This window comes from Protomyctophum bolini, assembly GCF_963924005.1.
Source record: "Protomyctophum bolini genome assembly, chromosome: 16".
Classification (NCBI taxonomy): domain Eukaryota; kingdom Metazoa; phylum Chordata; class Actinopteri; order Myctophiformes; family Myctophidae; genus Protomyctophum; species Protomyctophum bolini.
In genome coordinates this window covers 32,588,186-32,600,988 of record NC_137877.1, presented here as the reverse complement: position 1 = coordinate 32,600,988, position 12,803 = coordinate 32,588,186, and the positions used below count along the sequence as shown (strand labels likewise).

At 41.6% G+C, this 12,803-nt stretch overlaps 1 protein-coding gene across 2 annotated transcripts in view; it reads left to right on the top strand.

The window, feature by feature from the left end:
* LOC308331132 (glypican-6-like) overlaps positions 1-12,803 on the top strand; it is a gene marked incomplete at its 3' end in the record, with an annotated part of 133,095 nt that overhangs the window by 14,061 nt on the left and 106,231 nt on the right. Inside the window, exon 2 of one of the 2 annotated variants that reach the window (XM_080786323.1) lies at positions 12,101-12,259. The exons of the other annotated variant lie outside the window; for it this stretch is intronic. Coding sequence (XP_080642449.1) covers positions 12,101-12,259 — 159 coding nt within the window. The remainder of the gene's footprint in view (positions 1-12,100; positions 12,260-12,803) is intronic. 2 annotated transcript variants of the gene reach the window in all.

The following is a 12,803-nucleotide window of genomic DNA, read 5'->3' as shown; positions in this document are numbered from 1 at the left end:
ACTAAGGGACATGAACTCGACAAAATGTAACATTATTTTCAATTCTCAAGCTTACATATTTCCGTATCTGTTCATTCATAAACTTGATTGCGTGGGGGTCTGGGGGAAGAGGCTTGTACAGCCAGTGGCTCTGTGGCTGGCTATTAAGCTATACTTGCCGCACAATCCTTTGCATGCATTGCAGAGGATCCTTTGTGGTTGAGCTTACCCAGTCAGGATGGATCGGTATTCGGTAGTATCTCTGTAGAAAGCCTGTAGGACCTTTTGGGCCCATACTACACTTCTTCTGTCACCTGAGATCCGACATTTTTGGGGCCGGGCCTAAAATGTATGCTAATCAGTATAGGCCAGGCCTCGGCAGTATATATTCGTGTAAAAGCAATATGACAATAGCTCACTGCGGGTCGCGGCTCGAAAAAAAGGCAGATCTACAAGCTCTCAAGGCGTCGTGTCCGCTGCGCCTTGAGAGCTTGTAGATCTGCCTGTTTTTGCAGCGCCAGGGGCAGGGTAACAAAATAAAATAGATTACAGGCGGAGATGAAGTGAAGTTGAATCAGACCACTATGGCTGGTGTTGTTGTTAGGTTAGCTTGTTTTGTTTTTTTCGCTTTATATTCCTTTTTTCGTTCCTTTTTTTCTTTTTTCCCCCGACTTCATGGGTCGTGCATTGAAGCACGTTGGTTGTGATGAGACACGAGACAGCAGTGTGCATTCTGGTGTGACTGTATATTATTTAACTGGGTCCGGACTGGAGTGACAGACGTAAACATTGCAACATGTAGCCTACAGTAACTTCTCCTCCCAGGACGGTCTGACCCCAATGCTGCTGCTTGGGCAATGGGGCATTACAAGGGGAGGAGGGGTTTCCACCGGCGGCTGTTACTAGTTTGCTGGCCCAAATTGATTCGCATTTTGCTCGCACTTTATTTTGCTGTACAGGTTAATTGGGCTATGTTTGAAGAGTTGAATTTTCTATAAGGTTGAGTATTATTTAGCAGAATCGAAAATGTTATAAAATCGCGGAGAAAATCACCTAATATGATGGACTCATGGTGCCGATTGGCGTTTCACTTTTACTCTGTAATAGAGTTCTCAAATTCTGCCCAAACCCGACACGGCCCGACTCAGCATTTTAGGGCTGGGTCGGGCCTAAAATGTGATTGAGGGTCGCGCTCTATATACGCGCAACGGCCAATCCGCTGTGGATTTTGGCAAGGCAGAAAATGGATTTGGACAGGCGGACGCCTGTCCTCGCCTTATTGTAGATGCGCCACTGAGTTGTGCATGGCCATGGTCGTGGTAGAGACTGGGGACTCATAATGAAGCTGTGATGGCCTCCTGTGTTGAGGTTCAGGTTTCTATGCTTGGTCTCAAGTCTGGAGGGGACTAGAATGCTGATCTGTAATATACTGTATAAACAGCATATCTCAATCACATACTACCTTTTTCCAGATGGGTGAGAGCTTGTTGTGAGAGCTTGTTGTGACTGACTATGGTGTCATCTGTGGCGTTTCTGGTTACTGTATATCCTTCCTGCTACCCTAGGTGAGATCACCAAGCCCCTTCCTCTCTCTTTAACATTTGTGCAGATCGGAAATATGAGATTGCAGTTTTTACATTCCTACTGAGAAATCAGCTATTGTAGGCTATAATAGTCATGTTGTGCTATGGTGTACTATTAATGGCTGCTTATTCTAATGTATAAACATTTTAAAATCGGCACCCTATCCTCTGTGATTAAATAATTGCAGACAAAAAGGTATTGGAAAATATAATCCTATATATAATATAATAATCCTACTGTACATGAGAAACACATCATGTTGAATGATAAAATGACCAATGCCCCCTTGTGTCCTAAAGCACTGTACTTGGTCACGTATAATAGAGTGATATTGTGCTTTATACGGTGCCCACTGCCCGTATACAACCTCAATAGTCTGTTTGATTCTATTTGTACACATCCATAAGGGCCCATTTGGAATCCCCTCAAAGAGCCATGATGATCCCTGGACCCCACTTTGAGGCCCAGTGGTGGAGTAGAGTCTTCCTTCACAGGTTAACTTCACAGGACGTAAGGAAGAGGCCCAATTTATTTTCAATGTGGCTGCTGTGCATAGAGCTTATTGGCTCCTCTCCACACAGCTTGACTCCGCGTCGCTCATGGATGACTGAGGCAGAGCTGCTCAACTGATCCCTGAGGGCCCGCGTACGTTCACACTGCGAGAGCTCTTTCTCCGGTTATGCTGTCAGCAACCTTTTTTGGTGCTCGCCAACAAACCCCCCCCCCCCGACCTGACCTGACCAAAGATCGAGCCTTGATCGCCATGGTTTTGTTCGCTGTGTGTGAAAGGCATCGATGCCTTCCTGAGCATTTCTAAATATCTTGCAGGTTTGCTATTTGGCCGACTAGACATCGTACAGTATGAAAGGGGTTGCGACCGCATCCTGAGAAGGTCCGTGTTAGAGGTCTTCAAGGGTCCAATTTGACCAACCCGCACCGAAAAAGACCCGCAGAAAATGTACCCAGAACCGAATGGATCCGCTGTTATTACCGGTATTAGAATTCTAAGCTCCGAGCTGAAAAGCACAGAGAGGTGTCGGAACCGGTCCGGAGCCAAACGGACCCAGCTCTTATAATAAATATGAGGACAGTTACCCGTACAAAACCCGAGGACCCAAAATGACTGAATGCCGACGTTATCATTAAGATTTGTACATTATTAAATAAGACTTCTTTCGTACCTAAAAGCAGCCTGCGGTTGGTGGTGCTGCAGCGCCCCTGCATGGTTATTAACGTGAATGACATGTCACGTTAATCCCTGTCAATCATTGCGGAGTGTGGATGCAGTTTGTAAATAAAAAAAAGAATCCACGTTTTCTTTAGATGTGTAGTGTGTGTAATCTTTCTTCTTCCACCGTTAATTTATGTCGCAGGCACCAGTTGTATATCATTATCTTCAGCTTGGGGTTTTCATCGGGCTTTGCACTACTGAGCATAACTCGATTGTTTTACCAAATTTGAACCATTAACCAAAACGTTACGTTAACGTTAATATCAACAATATATAGCCTATGATATAATAAAACTTCACTGACCAAGGCATGCACGCCACGCAGGCTCCCACTGGCCTGAAGAGGAATAAAAGGAGATGATTGACAGCTAGGACAGCCAATCGCCGGTCCACTCGGGTTTTAGTCATTACCCAAGCACCTAGACACACGGGAGCCGCTCTGAACATGAGTCACTTCTATTAAACGGAACCGGGACCCCGCTGCAGGTCAGTTCGGACCCCGGGTATTTTTGGATCTCAAGCTTACCCGAAGACATCTAGTCCGTGTTACAGCCAATGAGACCACAGGACAGCTGTGTTCACAGACAGAAAGTCTGTCTGTGTATCGATAGATTGATATCAATTTAGGCTATAGACCTTTAGTCTGTGGGTAAATTCAAGTGTCATACATATTGGTATAGCTTGCTGTTGAATATAGTCTCTAAAACCCCACACATCTCACTTGAATATGTTGATAAAACAGCGTCAGAATCATGCTACACAGCAGCACAACTGTTATTATGGAAACATTTGGACCACGTGCTGTGTGTGTGCGTGTGCATGCGTGCGTGCGTGTCTAAATAATTAGCGTCCCGTCTCTGCGTCTCACTCTCGTGCACATATATACTTTTGTCCTGTGTGTGTGTGTGTGTGTGTGTGTGTGTGTGTGTGTGTGTGTGTGTGTGTGTCTATATGTCTATCTGTGTCCCTTTATTCCTGAGTTCTGTGTCAAGCATGCCCAAATATGGAGTGTTAATGTCAGAACAGGCCAGCGGCATGTATGGACCCTGGGCAGGGCCCTTGTCCAGAGCCTGGGCAGAGGCCTTTTGTGACGGTTCTGGACAACCGTGGGTCCGACCGACTTGACACCGGGCACTGCACTACCTGTGGGGGTGTGGAACGCGTGTGTCGAATTGTGAAGTTACGAATTACGTGCATTACAGCCGTACACACAGTACAGACAGACGTACAGAGACATGGTGCATTTATAGATAGACCTAAAAATATATGTATGTCTGGATCGCATCTTGGTGAACTGTGTCATCCCTTGTCTGCAATCAAGTGTATAGAGCTCCAATTTCGTCTCAGATTTTACCCGCAGCGCGGCCCGCAATTCAGCCACTGCCCGAAAATTACGAATATAGGAGCTTTCTCTGTCCCTTAATGGTATTTCCGTCCAGCGTCACCCGCTATCTTTTTTGCCGACACTGGTATTTGCGCCTAGAGGTGTGGTCATGGGCGTGTTGGCACGCTTTCCCCTAAATTGCTATTTTGGTCACACACATTTGGGAAAGCGACAGTGGAGTTTAAAACCACCCGTAACTTATACCCGTAAGGTGCCAAATTAGTTTGCTAGAGCGACGCGGGCTGCGCGCCTGCATGGAGATGTCCCTGGACTTGGAGTATAAGGCTGCGTTATCTCTCCTTATTCTCTCTCTAATTTTCCTATAATCAGCAGAAGTGAGTGCCTTCCTTGTGTCCATTGTGTTTATAATTGTATAGTCAAAGATGCATTTGTTCGTTCAGTTTCATCATCGTGTCGTTCCAAACAAAGAACGTCACGGGGGGGGGGGGAGGGGGGGGGGGGGGCAGCAACGCAACACTCTTCCATGGGCTATAGACCGTAAGGCTATGAAGCAATATAGCACTAACGGATAAGGGATCTATTAAAGGCAATGGCACGTGGACTGGTGATTGGTTAAATTTGGTTTAATTATTGTAACGCCCAAACCACACCTATGCATAACGGGTAACGGAGGTGTTTCAGGGATTTAGACAGGTAACCAAAATACTAACTTTAGTGGGGGAACACCCTTTCTCCACTCCTAAATCCCCAAATAGTGGCTTTAGAAAGATGAGACAAAAATGGAGCCCCTAGTGTGAAAACCACAAAGCTGTTATGACAGGCGATTTCAAGAAGAGACTTGTGTAGTATTAACGAGCTGATGGCTCCCCGGCGACTTTAAATGTCCTACAGTGTGTATTGAGGGAGATGCCAGCCACCCTCCTTAGAAACCCCATTTCAACTGCTGGTATCCACAATCTTGTTCTTTCGCTCATGGCCCACAGGTACAGGTACTGTAGGTACTGTATAGGAACGAATACTGACCTATAGATAGAGAGAGTTACCTTCTGGCTCAGCTCTCTTTTCATCCCAATGGTGTGGTACAGAAAATGCTCACTCCTGCTGCTCCGATTCCCCGGCTGATCTCACGCTCGGCATGAAGTCACGTTTTTCCTAGTCCAGCTGCATTTGGCTTTTTGTTACCTTTATTTTGATTTTCTAGTAAAACAGAGTCTGGTTGCATCTCAGTCATTTACAGTCTCCTCTGGCTATGGGATTGGGATCCATACCTCACTCTTGCACACCGCGAGGCAGAGCGAGGCTGTGCCAAAGCATGTTTATGTTATTGCATTACCTATTTCTCACCTGAGTCACCTCAAATGTGTTTAGACACATTTAGAGTAAACTGTTTAAGTTTAAAATGGGAATGTTTGTTATGCACCTTCCAGCCGTCATCTTGAATTATACTCAGAGCTGCCCTGTAGTGACATAATGAAAATATGCTTCTTGAAAGAACATTGAGAGATGGGACTTACACAGGTGAATGATTCATGTGATTATTCATAGCTAATGTAATCAATCACCCATTATGTTTTAGGATTTTTTTTTGGAATGTTAATAATTATTTAGCCATATATCTCTGCTGTCAGGAAGAAACCACCTACTGTAACTCCAAAATGTTCATTTTTCAGAAAATGTGACTTTATTATTGTCAATTACTGCATGAGAGGGGGAGAGTGGAGTTAGCTGTTTTTGCATACAGTTTGAGGGTTCACAATAAAGTTAAGAGTTTTTTTATGCAAAAAGATTAAAACCTCAAAAATGTAGTAAAATGGAGCAAATAAAAGGGCGGAGAGAGTATCACTAGTAGTTTCTTCTTTGTATTGGGACTCTTTGTACGTTTTTGTCTAAGCCAAAACTGTTAAAGATCTCAAATATGAAAGGCCTTCTCTGCACCTGTTATTACCAGAAGGTCTCCATTTGCTTTTGAGCATCATTAATAGAAATTATAGATCACCATCCAAAAGCCTTCCTGGAATAAAACCATAAATACCAGTGTCATGCATATAATTGGAGGCACAAAATGTGATGGGGAAATCCACAAACTTCATTAGGGTTAAGGTTCACCCAAGGAAAACCTACATAACAACAATTATCCACATGTTGTCCTTCAGTGAACATAATGCAAACATAAAGACAAGAAAGAATGAGTAATATCCAAGGTAAACGGCAAGCACATTTTAGTGGGAAGTGTGTTGAATATAAATGTCTGCAGTGTCTATTAGGCTCATGGCAGAGCTTCATCAGCAGCGATAATAAGCCAGGTGATCTGACTGACTGACACTTGATTACAGACACTCTAGTAATGGGAGGTAAAGAAAAAGCGCTTTATAAATAAAGTTTATTATTATTATCATAGGTGTTAATAAAACACCTATAATTTCTCATAACTTTGCTCAGGTAGTGGCGCATGTGTCTATGTGCCAGTTCCAACACGGTTCAGTGTTTAAATGTGCACCACTCCCCCCTGTAATGCTGTTCAATGTCATACAAAGGTTCACTGCTGTGAGTTATTTTTGGGGGTGAAGGCACTGCTTTGTATGCATGTGGAAAATGCATGCTGCCTTGTCTTGAGAAAAACGTAAGTTTTGTGCTCTTGGCCATGACTCTGATAAAAGGAGGGGTGGAGATTGGGTCGGTGCGGCGAGGTTACACTGGGACACATCTCTGTATTTCACCCTCACAGCTCTCTTAATACTGAATGACTCGCCAGAGGCCAGCTTGGATGTGAGGCTATTAGTGGGAAATAATTCCCCCCTCAGCTGCTAAAGTAAAGCTTTCTCAGGATCACGGAACGTCAGGTTGAAATCGTAGTGGCTGCCATGCCAAACTAAAACAATGGTTCCATCGGAATATGACTGGGCTTAACATTGTTCCAAGGATCGGTGAACGGGGTGCCATCCCCAAAGCCCTAAATGATAATACTGTCTTCAAGTCTAGATGAACATCTTTTAAAGAGTGCCTCCATAAACCCGTTGTATCTTAACCGGTCCTTTTACTCCTGTACTCTTATTTCTCTTTTCAATTTAAGATAAGACCAGACTTGTCAGGGCATGATAGAAAGCTTATAAAAGTTTAAATATGCCCTGTAAACTTCGCTCAGCGCATTTGCAATTTGCCTCACATAGCCATAATCAACAGATTTAATCGTGTTGCTGCAGCTGGCTCATTTCCTTTGTTAAAACTAATGAAGGCTTTTAGTTGCCATTGTAATTATTCATGAATTGCAATGGACTGCATGCATAATAAACCTTTATTGGTATATTCTTTATTATATAAAAATGTATACAAATTTATCAGTGAAAAATCTGAAAATGTGTGCATTATTGTGAATAAATGGCATTTTAAATACACAATGTCATGCAACCAATATTTAATCCTGCAACGTGATAGTCTATTATTTGTGTTTATGAGATATTATGTTATCTTTAACAATATTAACAGATAGTATTAACATTGATAGTAGTTAATATGAAAATTTGAACCAGGCCTCTTTCTTTCTTTCTTTCTTTTATAAACAGATCAGATTTGTCTGTCAAATCATCGTCTCATGCACTCTCTTTACCGTCTTTTGGGAACAGGCAGCCTTTTTGCTCCAGTAGACAGATCATCTGGGAGACCCACAGTGCCGTTTTAACCTTGGCTAGAAAGGACGCAGCACCTTGGCTGAGTGGTGATGTCCCTTGAAAGCCTCTTCCCATATGTTGATGTATGACAGCCTCATTTTAAGTGATGTTTAGCTCTGTTGAGACTGCTGGAACACACGCTAGGGTGGCTTTGTCAATATGGAGGAGGTTTTTCTCAGTGACATAGTGATAGGCCATGGCCAAAGGGAATTCCTAGTATGCGTTTGTACTATCCTACCCAAATCATTCAAACTTTTAAGTTTGTAAAAAATAGAAAAAAATCCTCTGATAGCTTTGTTTTAAGGACAAAATAGACTGAGACAGTCGTCAATAGCTGCATTGGGCGGCAGTGATCGCTTCCAAACAATTCCAAATCTCCCGACACAGCACTCACTGCAGCGATGGATCGCCTCCTCATTTGCACAACAATAACAAGATTAAGTTCTCTGTGTGGAAAACGTCCCCATTCCTACACACTATCCACTGATTGGCTTGAAATTCGTCTACTACAGGCAAATTATCAACAAACTTTTGCATCCACAATGCAATACAGGATTTAATTGAACTACTGTATGTGACATGGTTCTGTTCGCACTGCAGGATACTTGACAAACATTCCATTTTTGAAACTGGGGGTGGGAGGTCAACCACGCTTTAACTAAATCTAAGGTTGTCTGTATATGTTGAGTATGAACCAAGACAAATTCCTAACAATTTGTTGACATAAATTATTGAATCTTGTGTCTGTTCTGTGCAGTGCTGCAGTCTCTCAATTTCTGGAACCATCTATGACGTGGTTTGCTTTGAATTTCCACTTTACGTTAAGATACAAAATACAAATCTAAAACAACTGGTGGCTGTAGCAACACTTGAGACTCGAAAGCATCCGTGGAGTCTTTCTCGTTGAGCTATGGTATGTCCATGGATGTAGCAGCGTTGTACATCACCATTTAGTATTGCCTCAGCCCTGCTCAGCCTGCTAGAGTACCTCCAAGTACCTCCAAGTACTAATGGAAAGGCAAAAATTGATCGTAGATCCGTGGCACGCCGAGCCGGGCCTATGAAATCGAAAGGGGCCATCTGTCTATTTATGTTGCGGGCCACGTGCACACGTGCAGCATATGTTGTTGTGTCGGTGTGTGCATCAGTCAAGACTCAACAGCTAGTGCTAGTGCTTTTGTCTCTGTGCATTGTGTTGGTTGCTCTATGTGTGTATGTGTTTTTCTGAGGAACTGCTGTTGAAAAAGCAAGCACAGAATTTATTATCTAAACTAAAGGTAGTCAATGACAAAAATGACTGAGATAAATAAACTACCGTAACTAACTAAATCCGATGGTATTGTATTATAGGTCTGTGGTAATGTGGTTTGTGGTAATGTGGTAACAAAAATATTCATAGCATAGTTATTGATTTCTTCGGCCTATATTGGCTATTTGCACAAAAGGTTTGCCGCCACTAGGGTCCAGCAGTTTCAAATAATAATAGCTAAGGACTCCTGCATTAATTCACAGACAGACATACAGGGGTGAAAACATAATCTCTCTACATAACATCTAATTGAGTCCCCGTAGTGTGTGCTACTTTTCCCTAGATTTTTCGTTTGTATAATTTTTTTCCCTTTATTTTGGCAGTAGCCTACATTTGTAAAACACTACACTATACTGTGTTCATTAGACTGTCTCGGAAATGGAAGTATTTATTTATTTATTTTTTAATGCATAATTTGAAACTCTCCAAGCACATTCAAAATATGGTGCCTGGATGTGTTTGTATTCTGAAGTATGTCTAATTAGGGGTTCAAGCCCAAAGGGTTGAAACCCTATTGTTTTCCTGCTTATTTGCTTTCCATCTGTAGTGGAGATGGTAAATTGTAGAGACATAAGATTTTCACCAATACATGGAAGTTGCGTTCATTACTTGCACAAGTATGACCATAATTGGCCTAATGTAATGTAATGTAATGGTGGTACTATAATTAAATGCCAATTTTGAGAAGTCATTCTCAAAAGAGTCTGATTCACAAGAATAGCTACAGAGATCCATATCCTCACTCTACACATTTGACATCTCATTGCTACAAAGTTAGCTGTGAGTCATTATTGGACCAAGCATATATACAAATTAAATACAATTTGTTATCTTACAGCTTAGTTTAGAAGATATTGAACAATGAACTTCCAAAGGACATGCCTCAATATAAATAGACCAAAGTCAACAACCATTTGGCCAATCATCACAAGACTCAGATGTCTACATGATTACCTGAAACATAGCTTAACCCATTCTGACCTGAGATCAGATTCTAAAAATGTCTTCTACATCCTGACAGTTTTCTGAAAAAGCTATGTTTCTATGTCAGTCGTTCTTCGATTTTTCAAAAATAGCAGACCTACAAGCTCGTAGCGCACCACTTGGTGGCGCGCTATGAGCTTGTAGATCTGCTATTTTTCAATAGCTAAAGCATGACATAGTGCCAACACCAAAAGGGGTTCCCGCCCAAAATGGTTAAATGTGGCCCGGCACACATTTGACCGTAGATGAATGAGTTTGTTCAATCATCATAAAACTCTTTAATACCTACAGATGTTCAAAGCCATAAAGTATAACGTTTAGACCCTTCACTCCATTACATTTTTACAGTCTGCGTTGGCTATTTATTAATGTTTGCAATTGTGTGTTCTATTTGCTTAGAAACATTTCCTTATTATTATTACGATTTTGCATTTTAGACAGTGAAATGTAAACATATAGATATTGAGTGTGTGTATTATGTTTGGCTTTATATGAACTGTTGTTTGGGGAAATGGAGGAAGACAAGGATAATTAATGTCACTATTCCCTAGCTGGCATCAGTTACCATATGTAATATGCATGAAGAAGTTTTGAAAAAGCTGACAGCACTCTTAACTATTGATTTGAATTTGATGGCATGTACCAAATGATACTGCCTGGAAAATAAAAGAGACATTTTTTTACTCGCTGGCTGATTTCAGTACAGTATTTAATCTGTTTTCCATTTCTCTTCATCACATTTTCACACAAAAGATACAATTGTGTTTTTTGTTTCCTTTTACATGATATGGCCACAGTGGCAGCTAGTGACATACTGTACCGTCCAATAGCGGAGAAAACAATTATGAACAAGCAGTGGAAATTAATGTCTTTGTTCATGTAGTGAGAAATTATGTCTGACATTAATTTCATCTTTGTGCTTCTGGAAATGTTAATTTCACTGGGTTTGTGAGGTACAGATACATAAAGAGCTGGTAGGTAGTTGTAAGGACAGAGTGATTGCTTGGGATTGGGAATTACTTTGATGCTTCATCCTCTGTCTCTATGTCCCTTTCTCATTCTCTCTCTTTCTCCATCTCTCTGTCCAGAGAAAGGCTTTTGGGCCTTTATTCCTTGGATTTCATTTCAAGGTTTCTATGCTTTCATTCAATGTCCCAACTCCCCTCTGCAGCAATTTTGAATCAATCATTGTGTGTCCTTTGTTGCCTATTCAGTTGGGAACCCAAATTGACACACGTGAAATCGGCCAGTTCATATATTATAATGCATGTAGACATTTTCTATCTGCTCAGTACAATTTATCTGCAGCTGTATTAACGTAGCCCTGCCAATTTTCTTTCTCATGTGTTATTTTCTTCTTTTACGTCTATGATTGGCAATATTAATATTGTTATTAACGGCATTAACTATGATTTAAAGTCAGATTCAGAAATGCTTAATTTGGTTAAAACCAAGAACACTGTGTATTACAAAGCTGTATATTGATTTGATCCAAACATTTTAAGCAGCTAGTCTACTGCTTTGAGTGAGAGCTTTGGATTTTGGTGCGCTCTCGCTTACTGAGAAGATCCAGTAGCACCAGCTGTCAGATTTTCAATGGTACAGTACAGGCACAGCATACCAATGCAGAAAATACCTCCTCTGTAAAATCCTCAGTGTTAATATAACTGGGAGTGTAAAAATTGAATCAAATGGACCATAATTACAATCTCAGAGTTAAATTAGGACTGGGGCTTTTACTGTGAGTGTCACAACTCATGAAATTATTCTTTCTGAAGGACTGAATTATCTACTGCCTAATTATTAAGTTATTTAGTTAGTTATTTAGATATTGTTTTTCTTCCAATTTGCCATTGTTTGTATCAACGATTCATTGCTTTTCCATGTATCTGATTAGAAACAAAACCTCTGGCACATTGTCAGTTAACACTGTACTGTACTGTACTGTATGTGAGGAAAACATCTCTCTGTATGTGTTTTTATTTTTCTTCATTTCTTTCCAGGTGAGCTTCTTCGTGTATGTCCACAGGGAAACACATGTTGTACCCAAGAGATGGAGGACACATTTGGCCAGCAAAGCAAGCAGGAGTTTGAGAATCTGGTCGATGAAACCAGTCACGAATTGCGGAGTACCTTCGTCTCCAGACATAAAAAGTTTGATGGTAAGTTTCTGTATGTCTGAGGATTAATTTTCCCATGTATATTCAAAGAATTGAGGTAGTATGTATTAATTTGAGGTGGCTTACTGTTCCGAGCTGTCTGCCCTCAAATGGCAACAGGGATTGAAAATCCCATTAATGTGCCTTGGAGTGGAGAAACCTCTTGGCAGTGGATTAGACAAACATGGCTCTTTGCACAGCAGATTGACAGCTTGGGCAGGAGTGAGTAGTACGAGTCTGCATTATTAAGGATGCTTGCATGGTCTTGTGCTGCTGCTGCTGCCGCTGCGTATGATCCAGTCTTAACACCATAGTGACTTTCTTGACCACCACACTTCCACTGGGCTTCTACTTTTGGAGATGAGTCATTACATTACCCAGTCAAGCATCTCCCTCCACCTCCTCTGTTTTCTCTCTCAACGTCTTACTTCATGGAGTCAGCTCCTTCCAGTTACAGTTTAATGAGCAATAATAATCCCACAAGCTTTACCAGTGGATCCTGCTGTGTGGGCAGCAGCTACTGTACCTCACAAAGGACAATAGCAAT